The sequence below is a fragment of the Hyaena hyaena genome, unplaced genomic scaffold (genome assembly GCF_003009895.1).
Source record: "Hyaena hyaena isolate Hyena2069 unplaced genomic scaffold, ASM300989v1 scaffold_1171, whole genome shotgun sequence".
Taxonomy (NCBI): Eukaryota; Metazoa; Chordata; class Mammalia; order Carnivora; family Hyaenidae; genus Hyaena; species Hyaena hyaena.
In genome coordinates this window covers 454,083-479,895 of record NW_024081805.1, presented here as the reverse complement: position 1 = coordinate 479,895, position 25,813 = coordinate 454,083, and the positions used below count along the sequence as shown (strand labels likewise).

The following is a 25,813-nucleotide window of genomic DNA, read 5'->3' as shown; positions in this document are numbered from 1 at the left end:
TAATTTAAATTGTCTTGAGAGTGTTTATTGTTTAGTAACTCCCTCTCCCTCTGCCCCATCAGCCACTCTCTTGTTCTGCTCTGCTGATCACCCTAAAGGTTGAATACATTCTTTTTCTCAACAGAGGATGAGAATAAAGACTGAAACCAACACTTGATCGGGCTTTCAGCGGGCACCATGCCACTGTGGAGTGCTGCTCTGGAACATGCATGGTTCTCCTAGGGCTCCACAACATAGTCTTTCCTCAAGGTCACTGGTACTCTCATGGAGTTGAAATGCCGCTGCCCATCTAAATACAACATGGACTCTGAAACACAAAAGAGAGAACCCTGGAGAAGCCCGCGGCACCTTACAAAACCATCGTACGAATGCTAGACTACTTGGGGACACGAGGGCAGCGAAGAGCGTGCAAGACCGGCCCTAGGCAGGCCCTATCAGGCCGGGGGTGTGCAAGGCTCCTGAGGGAGTGGGCCTCGACTCTTGCCCCTTTCTGTGGCCGGGCCAGTCTCTTACCACCAGTGGCCGCTTACAACCGGACCGACCCTGCAGACAGTAGCCAGGTCGCGCAGAGCAGCAACGGCCATCTGCAGACCATGAGGTACCCTGGCCGTCAGGGCTGCAGGCCCTCGAAAGCACTGTCTCCTAGAGATACACTCTGGAGCTAAGAGGCATCTGTATGCTTCCTACAACAATTTAAAAGAAGCAAAATTTCTTTATACTTTCTTCTGTTCATTAAGGACAGACAGACATTGCTGCTTACCTCCGTAGGTTCTGGGGAAAACCAAGGGCACTTCTTTTTCTGACATGAACGTGAAATGAAAGACATTGGTGGTCATGTGCTCTTTATTCTCAAGAGAGGCCACCTCACTGTGTACTCTGACTTGAATGTAATTGTCCTGAGTAAAGCAAACCTAAGAGATTTAGACATGATAGTTAGTCAAGTGCATTAGAAAGGAGAGAAAAGGCAGTCATAAGAGAAACAGTGGCTTTAGAATTTAAAAAAAAAACTTCTCTTGTAGGCCCGAATGATAAGAAAAATTGTATTTCATCTCTCACCACACACTTACCTGCGAAGAAAGAAACAGCAGTGATCCAACCTCAACAGGTTTCTGAAACATGATATCATCCACTGCCACTACGAACGGTCGGGAACCACTAACAGACAAAGGCAGAATTTGAGTCAACCACAAAATTCAGATGATGTCAATTTCTCCCCTAACAATTAGCTGAAGCAAAATGTAAATGATCAGAAAATAAACCCAGGGCAGGGGCAAATAATCACACCAGTGAGAAATGGTAAGGGATGCCACTGTGACACCACTCTATCTTTTCCTTTCTGCACTGTCATCACCTTTTCTCAGTAGGTCTTTAAAAAGGTACTAACTGACAAAATCAGAGCAACGGCCTTTGAAAATGAAGGCCAAGTGCAGGTGGTATCAGTGTGAAACTGATTTAAAAACAAAGCACACACCCCGACACATCCAGACTGACCTAAAATGGTTCATTTCAATGGGGTTCTGCAAACCTCCTCTCAGAAGTCAAAAGTACCTTCAGTCTAACTCACCCAAAGTTACAAGCAGTAGCCCATCCAAGTTCATATGCTTTCCTCATAAGGAAACCGCCAAAGATCCGATTGAAAATGTTCCGCTCCTATAGGACATAAAATAATTATTAACAGATAAAAGCTCATGACCACCCTCATATGCAGAACAAAGGAATTAACAATGCCACAGAACAGAGGTCACTTTAAAGGTGGGTCAAATGTTAGATGAGAATCACAAAAGCAAGTTATCCTACTTAGAAGATTTTTCATTAACTTACAATACCTGAGGGTGGCAAATTTCCAAGCTCTTCAGTTTTGAATCCTCCATCCACACCGCATTAGGGGGTAAAACTCGACTTTGAAAACTTATAGTCCTGTACAAAGGAGATTTAGTAAACCCTCTTAATGCCATGTTTTTACTGCTGAAAAGTAAATTATATGCAAACAACTCCCGAGATGTTGAGGCCCACATGGCTCTGGAGAAGGCCAAGGTTTCAATGCTCTCCCAAGCTGGAACCCCACCACCCTCACTCACTTTGGATCCAGCGTGCTAAGAAACATCTCATGTATGGTTGTCCTCTCCTCGGCACTGGGAGCCATTTTCAGTAATGACGTGGAGCTGAAGGCGACCCTTCTCCCCTTGTTCACTGGAACAAAGGACAGTAAGGCGCTACGATCATGAGGCTCCCACCGCAGTACTGTGGTTCCTGGGCTACTTCGGACCCTACAAAGGCAGGGTCTCTTGATTTCGAAAAGCCCACTGGAAATTGTACACATATCCCAAAGAAGGCTGTTGAGGCTACGTAAGGTGTCCAGCGACTCTCTGCTTGCACATGGACTATACCAGCTCAGCATGAGACCACTTAAAGACCACACTTAGACCATCCGGGGCACCTGGGTAGCTCGGCTGGTTAAGCGTCCAACTTTGGCTCAGGTCGTGATCTCACGATTCGTGAGTCTGAGTCCCATGTCGGGCTCTGCACCGTCAGTATGGGACCCACGTCAGATCCACTGTCTCCCTCTCCCTCCCTCTCTCTCAAAAATAAAACAAACATTTAAAAAAAGACCATCTTGACCTAGAGCCCTGACCAGGAGTTATTTGATTAAGATACATTTCCCATTTTATTAAAAATGAGAAAACAAATTACTGCATTTAACAAATATTGTCTAATCAAGAAAACTGTTCAAACTATGGAACCAAAAATAAGGTATTTTTAATTTCAATAACTTCTCAGCCTGAGTAAGACACTTGACTGGTATGAGCAGTCCACACATGCTCTTAAATAACCTCGTGTGCAGTACAGTTACTGTGCTTTACAGACTATATCATATTATAAACAAATTACTATACATTCTCCTTGTTTAAAGAGCTCTTCTTCCTCTGGGCTTTCAGGGATGAGTGGATTTACAAATGCCGGCCTAAAGAGAAGAAAAGAAAAGAATAGAGTTTAAGAGGTTTATAAATACAGTTTTCCCCAGTAAAATTGGAAGGTGAACAATTACCCAAGTCTTTGCTGTTTGTTTTAGGTAGTGCTTACTGACTGCTTCATATAATAACCCAGCAAGAACTGAAGAGCTCTCTAGTTACAGACTCATCTATACACGAGAAAGCTTCCATTATAAAAAGGATATTGCCTCTCGCCAAAAAGTTTCCCCTGATTATAATGAGGAAACAGTTAAAACTAGGCTGTAGAACATTCCACAGGACAACTGGCCTGGACTCTTCCAAAAATGTCAATGTCTTCAGAGACAGAAAATGGCAGGGGGACTCTTTTAAAAAAAAAAAAAAAAAAAAAACATGATAACTACATGCCATGCATGATCTTCAATCAGATCCTGACCCAGTGGGAAAGGGCTATAAAAGACATTTTAGGGACAAATGGCAAAGTTTGAATTTGGGTTGTATATTAGATGATATAATTTCTTGGATATAATAAAGGCATCAAGGTTGTATAGCAGAATAACCTTATCATTAGGAGATAGGGGCACCTGGGTGGCTTAGTCGGTTAAGCCTCCAACTTCGGCCCAGGTCATGATCTCACAGTTTGTGGGTTTGAGCCCCGTGTCGGGCTCTGTGCTGACAGCTCAGAGCCGGGAGCCTGCTTCTGATTCTGTGTCTCCTTCTCTCTCTGACCCTCCCCTGCTCATGCTGTCTCTCTCTCTCTCTCTCTCTCTCTCTCTCTCTCTCTCTCAGAAATAAATGAAAGATTAAAAAAACTTTTTTTAAAAAGGATATAGATGCTAACTATCCAGGGATGAAGTAGTCTCAAACTAACTATCAAATGATTCAGGGAAAGAGTGTGTCCTTGTGTGTATTTACAGAGAGAGGATGAGACAAAATGGCAATCGGTGGATTGTAGGTGAGGGCTCTCTGGGCGCTCACTGCATGATTCTACTTTTCTCAAGGGGGCAAATTTCTCAAAAGAGAAAATAGAGAGAAAACGGGGAGTGTTTCACCATGGTAGAATCCAAAGGTTTGAAGAAACAACAATGGAAACAACTGAGAGAGAAACCTTAAATACTGCCCCCCCAGGCCTGGAAAGGAGCCCCCACCCAGGGCTAGCCCCTAGGACCCGCGGGCCTGCCCAGCCAGGTGGGAGAAGTGAAGAGTTGGCAGCAGCATTCTATGCTCATATCTGTTTGACCCTAACGCACCCTTCCAAGGCAGTTTTCCAGGTGGCAGCAAAAATTTCTCAATGAGGACCCTTACCTCAAGTTTCTAATACAAATTAGATTCCCACAGGCCCCCAGACTCTGTCCTGTACCAAGAGCAGTCCTGTACTATTCCCTCCCAGCCAGCACCCACTCCCCACAGTTCGACAGCTTTCCTCCGCTCAAATACCTTTGGGGTGACTGCTGGTCGGAACCAGGAATTCAACTTAAGGGGAAAAAGTATAAAGCAAATTAAGTTAAAATCTGTAAAGTCCAATCTGACTTGGAATTGATAGTACATTAACTCATGAGGTCAGATATTTGTTGCTGTTTAACATACACCCTAGCTCTGTCCACCAAAAAGGCTTAGAAACAATGATAAATGACCAGAAAATACAGCTCTAATGCCCAGATCCTGGTCTCTAAATACCAGTTCTCGCTAAGAGGAATCCCAAGACTCCTCAGAGAAATAGCTGATTTCAGGCCTGAGGCAGAAAATGTGTAAAGTGAGCCCATGATATCCCACCGTACCAGAGAACAGGAAGACTAGCGGGGAAATGTGAAAAATGTTTACTCCAGGAGCCAGCATAAAGGGGCTCCCAACGCCCAACATGATACGCTCTGAGCATCAAGGATGATGGCTACAATTTACTGAAATACATTTACCATTAAAACCCATGAATTCATTGGGGCGCCTGGGTGGCTCAGTCGGTGAAGCATCCGACTTTGGCTCAGGTCATGATCTCATGGTTCTTGAGTCTGAGCCCCGCATCAGGCTCTGCGCTGGCAGTTTGGAGCCTGAAGCCTGCTTCAGATTCTGTGTCTCCCTCTCTCTCTGCCTCTCCCCTGCTCACTCCATATCTGTCTGTCTGTCTGTCTCTCTCTCTCAAAAAAAAAAATATATAAATATTTTTTAAAATAAAATAAAGAAAATAATATACTTTTTAAAAAGAGATGAAACAAATATAGCAAAAATGTTAAAACTTATTAAGTCTAGGTGATGAGTATATGGAAATTCATTAGTCTTTTCTCCAGTTTTATAGATCTTTGAAGTTTTCCAAAATAAAAAATTAGAATAAAAACAGCAATTACCCTTTATTTTCAGAATCACGAGCCACCATTACAAATGTTGCATCCAAAACAGGACAGAATTCATCACCATGTAACTAAAGAACAGTGGAAACAAAATATAGAGATAACAAATGCATTTAGTGAGAGGACCTACGACAATCTAACAGATGTCACAGGTGCTTTGGAAAAGGCTGCAATTAGAAAAAAGGGAAGTGCATCATTAACCATCATCTGCTGAGCTGTCAGACACAGAGCTCAGCTCTGGGTGGGAAAGGAGCATGACCAAAGAGACTGTGGTCTAGAGGAGGAGAAAGACACCCCAAAACTCAAAGAGTACACCATCTGAGAAGGGCTGGGATGGACATGACCTCCAGGCTTTGGAGGTGCACGTGACTGAGACTCAAGGGCCAGCGTCACAAAGAAACCCTCTGCATCGCCATCATTTAACTCTGCAGCATCATGCAGAGTTCTGGCTTTCGTCGGGCCTACCTGTCCTCACAGTGGCACACACAGCCAGGTGAACTGCCCACCGCTGTCACAGACATTAGTATTTTCAGGGAACCTCAGTGTGCCAGCTACCAGCACACGTGTGTGCTTCCTTGGCTGAGCGCAGGGACTCCCAAGAAGGGTTAAGGATCAGTGATCATTCCACAGAACGAGTGAAATACTTACAAATGTACAAGCCTTTGAGGTTTGAAGGTATTTCTTGATCCTCTAGGAATCTGTACTCCCAGGCAAGTTATGCCATAAAGTCCTATCATAAGCTGAGGGCATACTAGGCTCACTCTTGGACAAACCTCCTCACTAGTCCTCCTTGCTGCTGCCTGCTCAGGCCCATATCGCCTTCCCCCTCAACCATCTTCCCGCATCTGCTCTACGCCTGCTGGCACTATATATAAAGCTCTGCACAAGAGAGCCCAGATTCCTCTCTGCTTGTTCACCAAACATCCCCCTCACACCTGCACCTTTTCCCTAAGCACACCTGACAACTTGGAGGTCTAGAATGTATCGCGCTGATGAACTCCTCCCATCCATGCCTGAGCCTGGGGCCTTCCTCACAGCCACTTTCCTCAAGACACTTCTCACCACCCCTGCCTCCAGGGAGGCTCCAGGCAGAGGTCATCATTCCCTCGTTGGTTTGCCACCAGGATGGAAATGAAGTCCTCCCCTGAAAGTGGTTCTCAATTTATTTTTTTTTTATATTTTTTATTTATTTCTAGGAGAGAGAGAGACAGCGTGAGCAGGGGAGGGTCAGAGAGAGAGGGAGTCACAGACTGAAACAGGCTCCAGGCTCTGAGCCGGCAGTCAGCACAGAGCCCGACGCGGGGCTCGAACCCACGAACCGCGAGATCATGACCTAAGCGAAAGTCAGACGCTTAACCGACTAAGCCACCCAGGCGCCCCATCTCAATTTAACAGAGATGGATACTACTCCCATAGAGAACACCTGGAAATGTGAAGAAGTGGTTTGGGTTGTCACATGGCTTGAGGGACATCACCAGCCGGGCAGGGGTAACCAAGGAGGTAAACACCTCACAGTGCAGGGGACTGTCCTGCATAACTAAGAATTTTTCCTACATCCAATGCCAGTAGTGTCTCTGTTGAGAAATGCTGCCTAATACTTAATATACTGCAGATCCTCCTCGACTTACAGCGACGTCACATCCCAACAAACCCATCATAAATTGAAAACATCCTAAGTCAAAAATGTATTTAATACACATAATCTATAGAACATCACAGCTTAGCCTAGCCTACCTCAAACATGCCCAGAACATGTATATTAGCCTGCAGTTGGGCAAAATCATCTAACACAAAGCCTAGTTTATAACAACATGTTGAACATCTCAGGTAACTCACTGAATACTGTTTGGAGTATAATACAGAATGGCCGTATGGGGACAGGAGGGGTGCAAGTGCGTCTTTTACCCTCCTGATCACGTGGCTGACAGGAACCGCAGCTCACTGCGGCTGCCTAGCACCACATACCGCCAGCCCAGGAAAAGATCAAAATTCAAACTTCAATGTACACTTTCTACTGAACATTCTTTCACGCCATCATAAAGCCAAAAATTCGGAAGTCAAACCATTCTAGGTCAGGGACCGTCTGTATATCATAATCATTTATTTAACCGCGGCCTATTGCAGCACGCTCTCCTTGAGGACAAAGATGGTTTTTACTCACATTTGTATGCCTAGCACTTAGCACTAGGACTGGCAGATAGCAGATAATCAATGAGTGATGATGTATGAGTTGAGGCAGAAAATTATCGAGCACTACTGGAATGTAAACTGTAAGAGAATAAATCGTTGTTTAGCTCACTGCTATCCGCCGAGCACTGAACAGGCATTCGATAAACAACTGCTAAGTGAATGTTAGATGAATGGACACGAGGAAGTGGGCTAGGTGACTCACATCCAGACGCTGTTTAAGTTAAGGAGCATACAGTGTAGCAGAAGAGAAAAGATGTGTTCCTATGCAGCTCTGCGGAGGAGAATAGCAGGTGCCAGGAGACAGAGTCAGAAGGAGTCCTGGGAAGGAACAGGGGCTATGAAATGGAAGGACCAGGGAAGGATCAAGCATGAGATGCCCCGGAAGCACAGGTGGAATACGTACGTGGAGCCAGAGCATGAGGATTTCAGGCAAAGGAAAAAGAGTAAGCAATAATATTCATCCAACTCACTCATTGTTTAAATTATGGTTTATTATAATGAACACCTACTAGTGCCAAGCATTAGGAAGGCAAAAATGAGGGGCACCTGGGTGGCTCAGTCCGTTAAGTATCCAACTTCAGTGCAGGTCAAGATCTCACGGTTTGTGCTTTCGGGCCCCACGAAGGGCAGGCTCTGTGCTGAGAGCTCAGAGCCTGGAGCCTGCTTCACATTCTGGGTCTCCCTCTCTCTCTGCCTTCCCCCCCTCTCAAAAATAAACAAACATTAAAAAAGAATACAAAAATGAATAACCCCCTACTCCTTGAATGCTCAAAATGTCCAGCAGGCAGCTCTAGGAAGGTATAGGAATGATAAGTCAGAAGGAATACAGTTGAAAAGATAGGTGGGAGCTAGTTTATAGAGCACCTTGGATCCTAACTAGTCAAAAGAGTTTAGACTTTAATCCACAGATAAGGGTCACTGAAGGGTTTTGAGAAGGAAAGCAATGTGATTCAAGACTGCCTTTGGAAGATCTAACTCATAAAAATCTGTACAATTAACAGAGAGAACACAGACTAGAGGCAGGCAGACTATTAAAAGACAGTTAAGGTACTCACAAAGGAGGCAGTGAGGCCTTGAATGAAACACAGGGGCCAAGAGGAAGGAGAAGAAAGTACTCTGGTGGGTTGCTATGGGTGATGAATCTTTAAGACTTGGCAAAAGGCTGTCTAGGAAAGGGCAAAATTAAAACTAGCACAAAGGTCTGGACCCAGGGCGGCCAAGGGGAAAATGGAGGAGGATCAGGATTGGGAAAGAAGATGACGTACTCAGTTTGTCACATACCGGATTTAAGGTAGCAAGAGCACATGTAGGAGAAGAGATAAAACGGGAGCGCAGAAAGACGGGTCTGAAGGTCAAGCCCAGAAAAGGCCTGGGACCATCTCCATGCTAATGATAATAAATTAACATTACTGCCAACATCTGATTAGTGGTATGTGCCTGTGTGACAGGCAATGTGCCAAATAATTCCTATGGGTAGGCTGTTTTTCATTTCATCCTTACCACACAGTAAAACATGGTACTATTACTGTTTCCATGTTACACGTGAAAAAATGCAAGCTCAGAGAAGGTAAGAAATTTATCCACATTCACATGACTACTAAGCAGCAGAGTTAGGATTTGAACCTACGTGTAGCTAAAGCAAAAGCAAAGCACCTACCACTAAGTATCCTGTCTGGAATAGAAAGGATCACTCAAGCCTTGAGTTATTAGCCAAAATGGCCAAAGAGAAATACAAACTTAAAACAGAAGTTTGTACTTATCTGACATTGATTCTCATTAGCTCTCTCCTCACAGTAACTCCTGTATCTCTTTTCAACCTATTTGGCCCAGATTCAAATTACCTTGATTCCTATGGCAGGAATCTGAGAAGGCCAGGAATCAACCATGAAGATTTAAAAAAAACTGGGGCACCTGGGTGGCTCAGTCAGTTAAGCATCGACTTTGGCTCAGGTCATGATCTCATGATTCGGGGGTTCGAGTCCTGCATCGGGCTCTGTGCCCACAGCCAGCTCAGAGCCTGGAGCCTGTTTCAGATTCTCTATCTCCCCCTCTCTCTGACCCTCCCCTGCTCATGCTACCTCTCTCTGTCTCTCTCTCTCTCTCTCTCTCAGAAATAAATAAAGCATTTTTAAAAATTAAAAAAAAAAAAAACCTGCGGACGGCGGGGGGAGGGCGCGGAGGGGGCACCTGGGAGGCTCAGTCAGTTAAATGTCAGACTCTTGACTTGGGTTCGGGTCATGATCCCAGGGTGGTTGCATCAAGTCCCAACTTGTGCTCCTGGCAGGGCATGGAGCCTGCGTGAGATATTTATTCTCATTCTCTCTCTCCCTCCCTCCATCTCTCCTCCTCCTCCTCCTCCTCCTCCTCCTCTCTGCCCCTTCCCCACCTCTCAAAACAAATAAACTTTTTTTTTTAAAAAAAAGCATATGAACTAATCATAGCAGCAACCGCATCAAGCTTACTGTGTTTTGTTCTAACAACAGCGTTACTGTCAGTTATGACAATATGGAAGTTACAGAATCCAACTGCTTACAGAGAGCACCAAATAAAAAACCACTTAACTATCTTGACAAGGGTGATGGGCATGGAGGAGGGTACTTGTTGGGATGAGCACTGGGTGTTATACGTAAATCAACTTGAAAATAAACTATAAAAGAAAAAAAAGCATTAGAAAAAAAACTTTAGTTACTGCAGAACAAGCTTCAGGCCTTTTCCAAAAGGTGAAGTGCTTCATTATTCCAGAAGAGAAAAAATGTAACTGAATAATGGGCATTACTGAATACTAAGAATTCTGAGTACACTCATATTCAGCATACTGAACACTCTGGCATAACTGAAGAAGTCATTCCTTTTTTCCTTATTTTTTTATTTGAGCAGAGTTGACAATGTCACATTAGTTTCAGGTGTACAACACAGTGATTCGACAAGTTTATACGTTATGCTGTGTTCACCAGAATGAGTCATTTTTTTTTTTTGAGAGAGAGAGACAGAGAGAGCAAGCAGGGAAGCGGCAGAGAGAGAGAGAGAGAGAGAGAGAGGGAGAGAATTCCACACAGGCTCTGCACTGTCAGTGCAGAGCCCAAGGCAGGGCTCAAACTCAAGAACCACAAGATCATGACCTGAGCTAAAGCTGGAAGCTTAATCGAGCTACCCAGGCACCCCGCAGAAGGAGTCATTCTTAAATAAATTTTCACAATGAAACGTGAGACATACTCTGAATTATCTGACTTCTGTGCTATTATCCTCTTTGAGGTGCTTTTTCTTGTCAAATTTCTTTGTTTCTTTATAATAGCTACTTGGAGATCTGAGTGCTCATGGGGGGGAGGGGGGCTGTTCCTAACTGCTACACTTAGTCTAAATGACTGTTATGGGCTGACCTGTGTCCTCCAAAAATATATGAAGTCCTACCCTTTGGGACCTCTGAACATACCTTTACTTACAAATAGGGCCGTTGCAGATATAATCAGTTAAGATGAGGTCATACTGGGGTAGGGTGGGCCCTGAATACAGTATTATTGATGTCTTTATTAAAAAAAAAAAAAAAAAGAAGAAGAAGAAGAAGAGGGGCGCCTGGCTGGCTCAGTCGGAAGAGCATGCAACTCTCGGTCTTGAAGTCCTAAGTTTGAGCCCCACGCTGGGCAGAGTTTACTTAATGAAAAAAAAGAAAAGAAAAGGAGAGACCCAAAGACACAGACACACAAGGGCAAAAGAGCAATGGAGGCAGAGATGGAAGTGTTCGAGCTGCAAGCCAAGGAATGCCGAGGACTGTCAGCAAACCACGAGAAGATGGGAAGAAGCGAAGAAGGATTCTCCCCCTACACATTGTACAGGGAACATAGTCGTGCTGAAGCCTTGACTTTGCACTTCTGGCTGCCAAACTGTGAGATAATTAATTTGTTATTTTTAGCCACCCAGTCTGTGGTACTTGTTCCAGCAGCCCAAGGAAACTACCAGAGTGACCAGAACCATTCCTGCCTGACGTAACTCACACTTTTGTGAAATTCTCTGGGGCAAAACCAGACTCGAGCACCTGGACATGTAGCCATATATGATTTGAAAGTAATAAACAATGAACAATGAAACACCAAAGTATCAGTCTTTGTCCAGGAGGAGGACATTAATAACCTACCATCTACATGACATGAACGTTCAATTGCTTTTCTAGAAGTGGTGAGCTATATACCTGTCATAGGTATAGCATAGGTAAAAAGCATAGGTAAATATGCTTTTCTTTCACGGGGACTAGCTGGTCGTACTGGAGCCGGCAACCTTTAGAAGAAGACACACCTGAAACATCTGCATCTTCACTTCCATGGATGTCTTCCCAACCCAGCTAACATGGCCAGTGAACTTGATGTCCTGTTCTGGGCTTAAGCTCATCTTACACATATCTGCAAAACAGAAAGTTAATCTGAGTTCAAACCATACTCCAAATTTTCTGTATTACAAAGGGAAAGTTTCATTTTAAACTCTGGCAAATTCCACCATATTTTCTTTCTTCTTTTTTTAGTCTTCAAAACTAAAAACAATGTTTTTGACATACAAAAAAGATCTGTATGTCTTTTTGAAAAATGTAGACAATGCAAAGAATACACAAAATAAAGCTGGAGGGGCGCCTAGATGGCTCACTGGGTTAAGCGTCTGACTTTGGCTCAGATCATGGTCTTGCGGTTGGTGGGTTTGGGCCCCACACTGGGCTCTCTGCTGACAGTAGACAGCCTGCTTTGGATCCTCTGTCTCCCTCTCTCTCTGCCCTTTCCCCACTTGCACTCTCTCTCTCAAAAATAAATAAAAATTTTTAAAAATTAACAAAATTAGAACCATGCAAAACCCTTCCACTCAAATATAATTTTACTTTTTTTAATTTTTTTACTGCTCATTTATTTTTGAGAGACAGAGAGAGACAGAGCACAAGCAGGGGAGGGGCAAAGAGAGAGAGACACAGAATCCAAAGCAGGCTCCAGGCTGTGAGCTGTCAGCACAGAGCCCAACACAGAGATCGAACTCATGAACCATGAGATCATGACTTGAGCTGAAGTCAGATGCTCAACCAACTGAGCCACCCACGAGCCCCAAAGATAATTTTAATAAATATGTATTTTGGTATAGACCATTTGAGACATTTTCATATGCACATATACATAAAAATTCTCCCATAAAAGGAAAATATATCCTCTAATTTCAATAATCTCTTGTGATTACTAAGAATTCTAAGAATCCATAGAAAATAATATTGCTTACCAATCTTGTCCACCAGGGCTGTAACTATAGACAAAGGAGACATCTTAGCTGAATGAATCTTGGTGTGCATGTAGCAAATAAGAACTGTAAGAAAAAAGAAGAGATCCAAATAAAGGAAAAGTGAGATTATTTACTCAAATAATGTAATGTTGAAATTATTCAACATTTACAACTGAATCCCTGAAATCCATAAAAAGTCTTATCTGCTCTTGAAGATCCAATGCACCATATCCCACTAGAGGCCTTATCCCAGGTCCAAAGACTTCTACACATTGAAGACATGTGGGTATCCTCTAATCTGACTGCCCACTCACTTTGGATTTGGTAAAGAAGCCAAAGCCCAAAGCCCAAGCCCACCAGGTGGCCCGTCACCCAGACACAGTGCCTCAATTAGAAAAAGAACTCAGCACATGAGTCCGACAGCATCAAACATCTTCAGAAAAGAGAAACAAATCACAGTGACTCAGCTATCTATTTTCCCTCTGACTTTCCTAATCATGAAGCAACTGTTACACTTAAGAGTTATTCCTCCTTTCCTCATAACACCCTTGACTCCTGCACCACCTGTGGTTATCTGTATACTTGCCATGTTTTAATAAGCTAAGCGTGCTTCTGTGCACCTTACAAATGTCAACTCATTTAAAGACGTCCTAGACTCCTGCGTTTAGTGGCCTCCCTGCTTCCCCCATGAGTCATTCAAATTTGTATCTTCAGGCCTCAGGACCTGGGTCTGCATCCAATAAATATCTGTTAAGTGACCATAAATCCTTCCGTCCACGCACCTGCTAACAGATGCACTGGGGGAATGAGAGGCTAAAGGCAAGAAAGTTAATTTAAAAGCCTATGTGGTACCCATAGAATAAATCATATGTGGCTGACCTATGGCAGTATCAATGGAAACGAAGAGAATATTTTAATAATCTCTTCAATATTTTAATAATCTCAGGTTTCTAGCTTGCCTGACTGAAGACAGTACACCATTCACTGAAAAAGAGAATACAGGAAGAGCAGAATGGACTATTTTCAACATGTTAAATATGAGAAGCCTATGGCGTATCCACATGGAGATGTCCAGTAGGCAAGAGGGCAAGCTGATCTGGAACTCAGAAGAGCAGGGCAGGAAATGAAGATTCCTAACTATTCCACATACTGATGACAAGTGAAGCTCTGGGAGATTATTTACAGTGAGTGTACAGATAAGCAAAAAAGGGGAGAGGACAAAACCCTGGGGATAACTAACATTCAAAAGATCACTAGGAAAGAGGAAGCTACATAGGAGCCTGGGAAGAAACAGCCAGAGAGGCAGAAGGAAACATCACCAAAGCTCAAGGATGAGTTCAACATATTAGGAGCCACAAAGGGGTCAGATAAACCTTGAAAAACACCCATTAGATCATGAAATAAGGGGGCGAATGGAGAGCTCAACAAGAGCAGTTGAAGGGCACTGAGGAGCAGAAGCCAGAACATGTGAGAATGAGAAATAAACAGGAAGTCAACATGCAGAGGCGATAAGAGACTTTTTCCAACTCTTTCCATGAAGTTAGCTCTAAAGTAAGGGAGAAAGACAGTTTCACAGTGTTGTAAGGGAAGGGGATTTTACCTACTTTCCATTATAAGATGGAAGAGCCTTGAACATGTTTAGAAGTTGAGGGAAAGGTGAAGCTGACAAATGGCTTGCGATATGAGAGAGAATGGATAGGAGATAAGGCAAGTTCCTTAAAGAACTTGAAGGAACAGAATCAACTGAAGAGGTGAAAGGAATGGCCATCAACAGGAGGCAATGAGGAAAAAATAGGGAAAAAACAGCGGAGTTTGTGTATTTAGGAACACCTAAGTAAACCAAAGTCAAGAGTGTGTGTGTGTGTAGTTTTTTTTTTAATGCCAATAATAATGTTTAACTGAGTTTATTTAATCTGAAGAAACATGCGGCTAGGTATAAGCCTAACAATGGACTTATTTCTAAATTGTAGAAGTCATTAGACCCTTTCTTTAAACCCTTTCCCAACAGTTCCGTCCAAAAGTAACTAGTAAGGGTAAGCAGGGTAGCCCAGGGTAGGGTGCTAATGCCCAAATGGGGCCAGAAGACACAAAGGGAGGAGGCAACAAGAGCGAAGGCCAGGTATGTTAGAGCTGGAGCACAATGCAGAGGGTGACGCAGCAGAACGGGACCCGGTACGAATCCCGGTGAGGTGAGGGGGGCAGCCGTGAGAGGCTAGGGGTGGCAGAGATAGGAAAGGAGTTACAGACAGGGGAAACTTACCAAATAAGTAAATAAACAGATTTAGGATAATGGAGCTAGCTGGAAAAGGGAATTACAAATATGAAAAGGAGGAAATGAATGAAACTGTGGTGCTGAACCATAACTAGAACTGCCAGTGTGAACCCATGGTTTTCATAGATAAATAAACAGACAGACATAGATATAAAAGTATGTGCATGTGCATACATTCTCCAGCTGGTCTACTGAAAGGGCATGGGAGCAGTGACATCCCAGCAGCAGTGACCACTCCCAGTACCCACAGCCTGGTTTCTAATTATCACTCCCCATCAAAAAGAACCAGAGCTCCTTGGAGATTTGGCAGATTCCGGGATGGAGGCAGGAAAAAGTACAAATGACACTAGGAGGTCTTATTGTGCCAGAAAGTAAAGAAGTGCTCAAAGAATGATGGGGACACATCAGATAAACAGAGAAGTCAGCTGGAAGGGACTAGGACAGTCCCGGCACAATTTTAGCACCACAAGAGACGACAGCGACATATTACAATCCATTCAATAAAATAGGAAACCTTGAGTCCATACTGATTTTAATTTTTTTTAATGTTTTATTTATTTCTGAGAGAGAGAGAGAGAGAGAGAGAGAGAGAGAGCGCATGAGCAGGAGAGGGGCAGAGAGAGAGGGAGACACAGAATCTGAAACAGGCTCCAGGCTCTGAGCTGTCAGCACAGAGCCCGACGCAGGGCTCGAACCCACAAGCCATGAGATCATGACCTGAGCCGAAGTCAGACGCTTAACCGATTAAGCCACCCAGGCGCCCCTCCACACTGATTTTAAAATAATAAATTGAAAGTCTGAAGAGGGATGGAATGTTTATAAAATCTGAGATTAGCTGCCTAGAAGGCACTTATTAATTACAGACGGGCAAAGAGTAACTTTAGAGTGAAGAACTGTGACACACACTGCCTTCATCGGAGAATCAAAGTTAACATTCCAGTAATGGGACAAATGAGAATTATGCACCAGTTGATGAGATGCAATAAGAACACATCATCCCTTCTGTGATGTTCCTGCCAAAGGTGCATGTCTCAAATCTCATCTTGGGGAAGCACAAAATAAACCCAAATCGAAAGAAATTCTACAAAAGAACTGGCCTATAACCTTCAAAAGTATCAAGGTCACGAAAGTCAGAGAAATACTGAGGAGCTATTCCTGACACAACAATTAAATGCAACATGTGATTCAGAACTGGATCCCTTCTGCTACAAAGGACCACTGGTGACGGCTGAGTGGGGTCCAAGGATCAAGCAGTCTACTGTATCAGGGCTAACTTCCCCATGTTGACGGTTGTATTATGGTTACGTAGGACAATGTCCGGGTTTGTAGGAAATACTGTTCTCTCACATGATTCAGAGAAAAACAATTCTTTGTACTGTACCAGCAACTTTTCCCAAAACTTAAGACTTTTTTGAAAAGTTGTTAGAAAGAAGGATTAATCAGATTATAACTGTTCAGCAGGAATCTACAATTTCAGGAAAAAAATTATGACAATGCAGAGGTAATAACTGCCCTTCTTTTACTATTCTTTTAGAACTTCCCACCTGGACAAGTTAAAGAATTAAAAAGGCCCTTTCCAGCCAAAGAATTCAATGTATAGCTACAACTATTTAGAAATACTAAAAGAATACCAGTACCTCCTAGGCTGTCAAGATCCTCAAGAATCCTGCCAAATCTGTGAAACAAAGAAACTGGTTAAATGAAAATCATGATGATCACCCCTTTAAAAATGAGTAACAGTCTGGGTGGATGAAAGGTTCTAAAACTGATTGTGGTAATGGCCGCACAACTCTAAAAATATACTAAAATCATCACACAATTGCACACTTTACCTAGGTGGATAGTATGGTGTGTGAATTCCATCTCAAAGTTGTAGTAATGAAAGGAATCAAAATAAAAACAAATAAATGACATAAATAAAAAGAGTGCCGTGTTACCTGATGGTGTTTTGAACAGTCAAGTATTTCTCTCGTAATTCAGGCTGACTACCCAAAGGCAAGAGAACCTCAATATAACTGTCTTTCATTCTCCTGGGTGGCAGTCCTTTCTGTGAGTCAGCCAAGAAACTCTGAAGTAATTTTCTTTCCTCCATTGCTTTCACATGGTCTCTGAGAAGAAAGGAAGCAAACTTCATGAAATACAGGGGCAGTGCGACCCCACATGCCAGTGACGTTCGGCTGGTCAGACCCTATCAAAGGAGGAAAAGGAAGGTCTGGACCTGCTCACCTTCTCTTCCTTCCTTCCCTCCCTCCCCACCTAGAACTCAGTGAAATTAAAAACTTTGTTAAAACGTCTTGGGCTTATAGCTAAAAAAAAAAAAAAAAAAAAATACATACTGGTAAGTGATATAAATATACCCAAACAAACCACACCTTCACCCTCATTAAAAAGTGTATTCAAAAAATAGAATCTTTCAAATCAAATTAAAAATAGTGCTGGGCTCAAATACACATATGGGCTAAAGAACAAAGTGGCCACTGAACCGCATATTCCCATTTCTCACCTTGACAATTCTCAAATTCTCTGTGCCCCCAGCTCTCTCGCTCGCTCGCTCTCTCTCTTTCTCTCTCTCTCTCTCTCTGTCTCTCTGCCTTCAATTTCAGGAAAGAGAGACAGAGGAAGAAAAATGGAGTATATCTAAAAGAAGTAAGAAAGGCAGAGCAAAAGGTAAAGAGGAAAAGAACATGCAAAGGAGATGGAAAGGGAAGACAAAGAAATGATTAAAGCGGAAAAGAAGAGAGAGAGAAAGAGAAGGGGATAGGAAACTCAAATGCTGACAATATCATCAATTAAGATACCTTTCTAAGCTTCACTTAGGAAGTAGCACGGCCAGAAAGATTGAGCCTACCAAAAATGTAGGAGATAAAGAAACAAGTTAAATGGCACCAGGGAAATCCTGAGCATGGAACATTCTACACAACATGATCTCACAGCTTGAGGGTTTGAGGCCTGCAATGTGGTCTCTGTGTGGACAGCTCAGAGCCTAGAGCCTGCTTCAGATTTTATGTATCTTACTCTCTCTGCCCCTCCCCTGCTCACACTCCATCTCTCTCTCTCTCTCTCTCTCAAAAATAAACATTAAAAAAAACTTTAAAGTCAAGCTCATAGACAAAAAACAAAAGGGAGAATAACTGTCTACTATTCCAGACTAGGAGCGACCGAAGAGTCGTTACCCCCAACGCAATATACTATCCTTTATTGGATCTTGATATTTTTTAAAGCTATAAAAGACGTTTTTGGGAACAGTTGAGAAATTCTATATGGATAAGTAATACACTATTAGGGAATGACTGTAAATTTCATCAAGTAAGAGAATATCTTGTTTGTTGGAGATACACAATTGCTGACTTTGTTACACAAGAGAATATAGTTATTTGTTGGAGATGTATGCTGGAGTGTCATTATACCCTTAATTCGCTTATATGAATAAGTGAATTATAATTCAGCCAATATATGCATATTGGCAAATCTGGAAAATTTTAAGTAATCAAGAAAAGTAGGGACAGAGGTATTCATTTTTTCTGCTTTTCAATACATTGAAGTTTTTCATACAAATAGCTAAAAAACAAGTCATTAGATAATCTCTACACCAACAACAGATTATTGTATGTCTAGTGACTGCTTTTCTTTTTATTTCCTTTTAGTCTCAAAATTCTGTGCACCAAGAGGGATATTATACTATTTCTCAGGGAAATACTGAGCGATCAGGTTAATTGTGAACTGACAAGAAGCAATAAAGGAGTCACGTTGCATAAAAAAGAAAAACCAAGAAACTTGGTTTCTCAAACCCTGATGCTGCATTCATTCATTTTCTCTCTGAATTTCAGTTTCATTGGACATAAAAAAGGGATAGGAAGATAAGCTGTAAGCATGCCACAAGTTCTGTAGAGAATCACTGAGGTAATATACCTGAATGCACTTTGAAAAATGTAGAGTACAGGTAAATCACTTTATTTTATGAAAAGAATGCATCAAATGATGAGTATGTTGGAATGCCAATCTTCCCCGCAAGTGGAAAAAACCTCTCAACCCATCGCCGAACCCAGGGCCCCCTCCATCCCTACCATGAGACCATCAGCTGAGCCTAAATCGAGCCTAGCAGACCACTTTAGGGGTCAGGATGAAAGAGCACAAGCGTGCTTACCTCCAGTTTGTGGAGACTCCTACTATCTCCCGCAACTTATCACGAACTGAAACCAAAATAAAGAGGTCATTCCAGGAAACAAAGAAACAGTAGAACTGGATTATGGACATGAGTTCAAGAACTATGAAAAGCCATCCATGCAATTCAAAAGCTTTAAAGATCCATTAATTTCCATTTAATGCCACAACAGCTCAGGGAAGGGAGCAAGCCTGTGCTTCCTAAAAATTTGGAACAACTAGTCTCTCCTTAGTGCAAAAAGAATAGCCTGTGCCAATCACTGGGATTTACATACACAAACAAAACACAAAACGGGGTAACTACAATTATTCATGGGGTGGGACAGTATCAGTGTCCCTTTGTGATGGAGATATTATGGCCAAAATCCTCACCTAGCTTCTTATAGGCAGTAGTGGAGCAGATTGATTAGTGCAGGGAGTAACACCAATCCTCAAATCAGAGTCTCATTCTAATTGATCTTTAATATATTTACGCATCCTAATTGTTAAAGTTTCAGCCACAAAAATGAAGCAAAGATATAAATCAAGGAAAAGCAAAGAACATAATTTAATGTTAGTTAATGTCCAAAAAGTGCAAGAATGAATTAATGCAAAGAAACTTAAGCACTTAAAGAAAAAGTCGATACTAATTACCACACACACCGTGATTCACATGTATAGGTGAACATGCTATATGGATAAAAAGAAAATAAATTAGATAAGCAGTAGAAAATCAAGACTAAAAAATAAATGTATAGGATTTCACATGCTGACTTCATGTGTTTTTTTGCCTAGCATTTACATAGGACTTAAAAATATAAATTCCAGTTATGGGAAATGAACTGTAGCAATACTTGATCCTTCAAAGGCTAACTGATCAAAACCAAATAAGGTTAGATAACATGCACTTAAACGTTAGTGAAAAAATAGTTGATTTTTCTATCAAACAATTGTTATACACCATAAATTTGGTACAAACTCTAACTACAACTAAGTCAGAGAGAACTGCAGAATATGTGGGCATACCTCATTTTATTGTACTTCACTGTGCTTCAGGAATAGTATGTTTTGTACAACATGGAGGGTTGTGGCCACCCTGCGTCACTGCCATTTTTCCAACAGCATTTGCTCACTGCCTGTCTCTGTGCCACATGTTGGTAATTCTTGCAGTATTTCAAACTTTTTCATTTGTATTATATTTGTTATGGTGATCTGTGATCAGTGAGCTTTGGTGGTACTATTTTAACTGTTTTCGTATGGACACTGTGCTTTTAGACACAGTCCTGTTGCACACTTAATAGACTACAGTGTTGTGTAAGCCTAACTTTTAAATGCACAGGGAAACAAAAAAATTGATTTCACTCACTTTATCGTGATATTCACTTTATTGCAGGGGTCTGGAACCACACCTGCAATATCTCTAAGGTATGCCTGTAACCACAAGTAAATGTGTCTTATTTCTGACTTTTTTCCCTCCAGAGTTCCTTGAATAAAAGAATGGACAGGAAGTATGCCAAACAGTACACAGACTACTGATGCTCTCTGACATACAGTGATCATTACTAGTTTAGTCAGCATATGAAGAAAGGGGGTACTGAGGGCCAAGAAGTAGAAATTTTAATTAAATATATGGGGCACCTGGGTGGCTCAGTCGGTTGGGCATCCGACTTTGGCTCAGGTCATGATTTCATGGTTTGTGAATTGGAACCCCACATCAGGCTCGGTGCTGACAGCTCAGGGCCTGGAGCCTGCTTCAAATTCTGTGTCTCCCTCTCTCTCAGCCCCTCCCTGACACACGTTCTGTCTCCCTCTCCCTCTCAAAAATAAATAGATATAAAAAATTTGGGAGGTGCCTGGGTGGCTCAGTCGGTTAAGCATCCGACTTCAGCTCAGGTCATGATCTCACCGTTTGTGGGTTCAAGCCCCGCATCGGGCTCTGTGCTGACGGCTCGCTCAGAGTCTAGAGCCTGTTTCAGATTCTGTGCCTCCCTCTCCCGCTGACCCTCCTCCACTCACGCTGTCTGTCTGTCTGTCTCTCTCTCTCTCTCTCTCAGAAATAAAACATTAAAAAAAATTTTTTTTAATTAAAAAAATATTGAGGGGCGCCTGGGTGGCTTAGTCGGTTAAGCGTCCGACTTTCGCTTAGGTCATGATCTCACGGTTCGTGGGTTCGAGCCCCGCGTCGGGCTCTGTGCTGACTGCCAGCTCAGAGTCTGGAGCCTGTTTCAGTCTGTGACTCCCTCTCTCTCTGACCCTCCCCTGCTCACACTGTCTCTCTCTCTCTCTCTCTCCTAGAAATAAATAAAACATTAAAAAAATTTTAAAAAAATATTATGAAATTTTTATGTATATATGTGTATGTATATGCATGTATATGTATATATATATAATTTGTACCTTTGAAAGCAGCCACAATTTTGTTCATAATGAGTACTCCTAAACTGATAGAGCCATCCATAGTTAGCATATCAGACTAGTAATTGAAATTAACTTCAACCGAGCACAGATTAATTGTCTCTCTAACAAAACTATAGATCAGGAGCATTTAGTTGCTACAGCTGAAGGGCCCATCTCTTACTTATGCAGCAGGTCTCTTTTTTCTATGCCTTCCCCTTCAGTACCGACACACAGAATGTGGAAGCCATTTAATTAAAAGAGCTCTGTCTCCCAGGCTCCTAGGAACCAAAGCTCAAATTCCGAATGTGGTCTCTACCCAAAGCTATTCTGACCATTTTATAAATGAGAAGTTTACGGGGAAAAAATCTACGTTTAGTACATCTCATTCGCCCTAAACTATCGATCTGTGTGCCTCCCAAATAAGACAGGGCTTTTCACCATGTGCACCTAAAACATAAACACCCATGCTTGCCTTCATGCATGTGGAAGACATTCTGTTTCTCGGGATCCTGGGATCCTTGAGTGAGGCCTCTGCCAGGAGCACGCAGCCCCTTGCTGAAGGTACAAAGCCTACAAAACAAGATAAACAACACTAGAGTAGGTTTCATGGCATCTCGGCAAAACCAGCCCCTTCTCCCAGAACACTTGGCTATTCCATACCCTTAGTATACACTTTCTTGTAAGGATCTGTACTTGTTTCTCCAAGGTCTGTATACTGGCATATGAGGCTACCCCATAAATCATCTGACTAAACAGTTCATAGAGAAGAGACCAATTAGCTAACAATCTACAAAATAAATAAAAGATATCAACCAGGTTTAATGGATTTATTCTTGCTTTTTTATTAGCTTCAGAAGGCCCGAATCAATTTGGTAAATGGCTGAGTAAATTAATTATGAACATTTGTTTTGTTCTTTATTAACACACCATATTTCATCAATAAATAAGCTAAATTCAATTATAAGTTAATAAACTTTAAAAACAGAATTAACCCTTCCCAAACCCAAAGAGAGTATTAACTGTGGGCAGAAATTTCCTAATCCCCAAACAAAATAAAAACTATTTACCCAATTATGACTAGCCTAATCTGTCAAAACAAGTTAAGTTGGTTTTGGTTCACTGTTTCTTAAGTGTTGACTCCTAACCACTATCATATCATGGATAACACACATATAATACCAGAAACTGACAAAGTAATCTGACTGCACAGCTGAAGAAGGCAAGGCACTGACAAGGTCAAGAACTCCAGATACTGTTACTCATTCTAGTTCAAGTTATTAGTAAATTCTTACTATCTCAGGCCAGGACAAGTGAGGACGAACTCCGCTACCTCCCCCCAAAAAAAGTTTCTTCATCTGTAAAATGGGGTTATTATAGTACTTATCCTAAGGGGCTGTCGTAAGGATAAAGGAATTCACATCCACACACAAATGCATCTGCAGGCAAGCTGCTCTTTTCACAATCTCAGGCTACTTCCCTTTTACACACAAGGTGCTGAGGTGGAGGGAGAGGAAGAATGATTTAATCACCACCCAACACCTCAGAACCTCAGGGTTACTGGCTTATTCCCTGATAAGACCTAGGGTGTTTTACTGCAAAACCCCTAGGCCATCAGAAGAAACTGTCAAGAGGCTTAGGGACTCGGGCCCTAGGACTCCCTGATTGAACCTTTCCAATGAAAGAGACCAAGGAGCCCAATCTCTTCATGGCTTGTCTGAGAAGTCACAGAAGTCACCTAAGGTGTGGAAAAGAAGGCTCTTGGGTCTGTTCTGGGTCCCAAGCTTAGGGTGGGTATCTGGGAAGAGTTTTCAGTACAATAACAGGCAATGCCACTCACAGGCCCTCCTTTTCGGGGAAATGCCTCAATTTAGAAACTAAACGAATTCAGTGACTCTTTTGTGAGACTGCCCACTAGTCAAACAACCTAATCATCTTGAATAGTCTGTATTCATTTATGAACTCTTTCACGAAACAACTAACAGAGTACCTACTTAAGATTCAACAAGACTCAACAAGAAAGCAACGCAGGTTTACAGGAGTTACTAGTGCAAAGAAAGAGACTTCCAAATTGGGGGAGAGGAAATCAAGAAAGTTTTCCTGGGAAAAGGCACATGGCAAGATGATGGAACTTTGTAGACGGCCCTTCACACAAGCTCCTACGTAAGCTAAAGTCAACTGCGCCCCTTCCCATAATGACTTTCAATCTGTCTAAATAGTGTTAACAAAGCTTTTATTTTTTAAGTGCTATACACATTAGAGAGACAGACAACCTTTTTCAACTAATAGCAAAATCCACAGGGATAGTGAGAGAGATCCAGGACCCCCAAGACAAATGACGGAGATCACGGTCATTCAGAACCAGTATGGGCCACGCTAGGAGAGATGGTGCACCTGTAGCATGATGATTCCAGAAGCTGTAACAGGGGTGAGGCCCCTGGGGGCCCAGCCAGGCAGAAAGAAGCTGGAGACAGCTGGAGTGCTCCAGTGAAAAGGGTTGGGGGTGGGGGGCCAGACTTGTCCTAGAGTTTAACTTCTGAGGTCTTAACTGGGCAAGCTGGCAGGTGACACACAGAAAAAGGCACCTTCCTTGTCCAAGTAACCTAATCAACGCACCACCTCGCCCTACAGGGCCTTGCTGCTCATTAAACGTAAAGTTCAAATCAGCACCAAAGGTCCTAGGCACACAGTCCTGACTTAGGTCGTGGCAACCCAACAGGTGCCCCGCAGTCTCTCCCCATATTACAACACACGTAACCCGGAGTCCAAGTGGGTCAAGCACTTAACCCTAAAAGGGAGCTCCCAAGGAGGGCAAAGGCTGTAAGATGAAGTGCTAAACGCCAGCTGACAAGTGGCTACCCCCAAACCCCACCCCTGATGAGCAAAGAGAAAGGAATTTCAGGGAACACCCAACTTCCTCCCTTAAAGTGCCGCTTCGCTTTTAATATCAAACTCCACTCCAGAAGGTGGGGGTCGCGGGGCTTCATGCGGGGCCAGAGGGCGCCTGTCCAGATGCCGTAGCGGAACGCGGGCGCCCCTTCCCACCCGGCCCTGCTTTCTCCCCCCGAACCACTGCATCACTCTCGCGGTTCCTACCGCCCGGGCCCGCTAGCAGCGCGAAGGGCGGGCGTGGGCGACCCCCGGAAGGCGCCACGCCGGACCCCTGCCACTTACCGCAGCGCTGCCCGCCTCATCTCGCCCCGAGGCCGCGCGCGCAACCGGAGACCCGGGCCACGCGAGACAGCTGACGGAGGGAGTAAAGAGAGCGCGAGCGCGAGCACGAGCGCGAGACAGACCTCACTCCCCTAAGACCGCGCCCTCGCGGGGGCTGCCGCCCGGGGGCGGGACCCTGCAGCTCAGGGGCGGGACCTTGCTGCCCAGGGGCGGGAGCTTGCTGAGGAGCGGGGTGGGCTCCGGGCGCCTGCAGCCTCGCTCATTGGCGGAGCTTCCCACTCGATCAGCCGCGCAGGGAGCGTAGCTACCCACCAGACGGGCCTATCCCCGCCGTTGTTAATTAAAGACACCACACAGCACGGCCAGCGTGTGACGTGGAGGCGGGGAGTCCTTGGAGCTTGTCTCCGTTATCCCGCTTCGTCGAAGGCCGCCCAACCATGACCCCCACGCCTCCCCACTCCCAGTCCATGGTTCTTGCCCTTAGCTGCACGTTGGGAACTTCTGGGCAGCTTTCCGGAACACTGATCCCTGAGCCCCACCCTCTGGGTATTCCTATTTATTTAGGAGTCCGACAGGGTCTTTAGAACATCTAATGGCTCCCGGAGGTGATGCTTTACGTAAGCAAAGTTAGGAACCTCTGAGGTAAATGGGGGAAAAAATTCTATTCTAGTCTTAGCCTGCCCCCTAGTGTTTGAAGTTGGAGATTTTGGCTGGCCCGGAAATATTCAATGCCCGAGAGTGAATGATTTTACCCTATGACCTGATTCTCCGTTTCATTCAAGGAATTTTCATTAAACCGTTGGCAGTGCGCCAGACGCTGTTGTAGACGCTGAGCATGCAACAAAATAGACAAAAACCCCTGCCCTCAAGGAGTTTACCTTAGAAGGAAAATAAGTCAGCAAGTTAGCAAATAACATAATTTCAAATGTGGTAAAGCAGTCTAAAGAAACAAAACAAGGTAATGGGAGAGGATATTTCCAGAATATACACAAGTCTTGCTTTGCCCCTGAAGTTGTTTATTTCCTAGGAGGCAACGTCCATATTGTATGCTTTTATGGTACAACATGCTTAGTAAAAATGTGTCGATTTTAATTAAGCTGACTTTTTAAAAA

General features: G+C 43.3%; 1 protein-coding gene across 2 annotated transcripts; it reads right to left on the bottom strand.

The window, feature by feature from the left end:
* Positions 1 to 24,837, bottom strand: ACOT9 (acyl-CoA thioesterase 9). 2 transcript variants are annotated; one of them, XM_039222651.1, is made up of 16 exons: positions 24,702 to 24,837; positions 22,003 to 22,100; positions 19,797 to 19,823; positions 19,138 to 19,183; positions 16,931 to 17,101; positions 16,631 to 16,668; positions 12,722 to 12,805; positions 11,768 to 11,871; positions 5,288 to 5,361; positions 2,895 to 2,962; positions 2,079 to 2,190; positions 1,827 to 1,917; positions 1,565 to 1,650; positions 1,068 to 1,155; positions 761 to 911; positions 1 to 307 (listed from the first exon to the last, which is right to left on the bottom strand). In XM_039222651.1, exons 1-16 carry the CDS (start codon positions 24,719 to 24,721, stop codon positions 219 to 221), a joined length of 1,347 nt encoding a protein of 448 aa, XP_039078582.1. In that variant the 5' UTR covers positions 24,722 to 24,837; the 3' UTR covers positions 1 to 218. The 2 variants fall into 2 exon arrangements, with proteins under 2 accessions (XP_039078582.1, XP_039078583.1); XM_039222652.1 differs by lacking the exon at positions 19,797 to 19,823.
* Positions 24,838 to 25,813: the final 976 nt, after the last annotated feature.

Excerpts from the sequence above, each read along its gene's own strand:
- ACOT9 (XM_039222651.1), bottom strand. The coding sequence starts at position 24,721 with ATGAGGCGGGCAGCGCTGCG. Across the intron at positions 12,806-16,630 it reads GGATCTTGACAGCCTAGGAG|TTCTTATTTGCTACATGCAC; the intron begins GTACTGGTATTC and ends TTTTTCTTACAG. Across the intron at positions 11,872-12,721 it reads AGCCCTGGTGGACAAGATTG|ATATGTGTAAGATGAGCTTA; the intron begins GTAAGCAATATT and ends TCTGTTTTGCAG.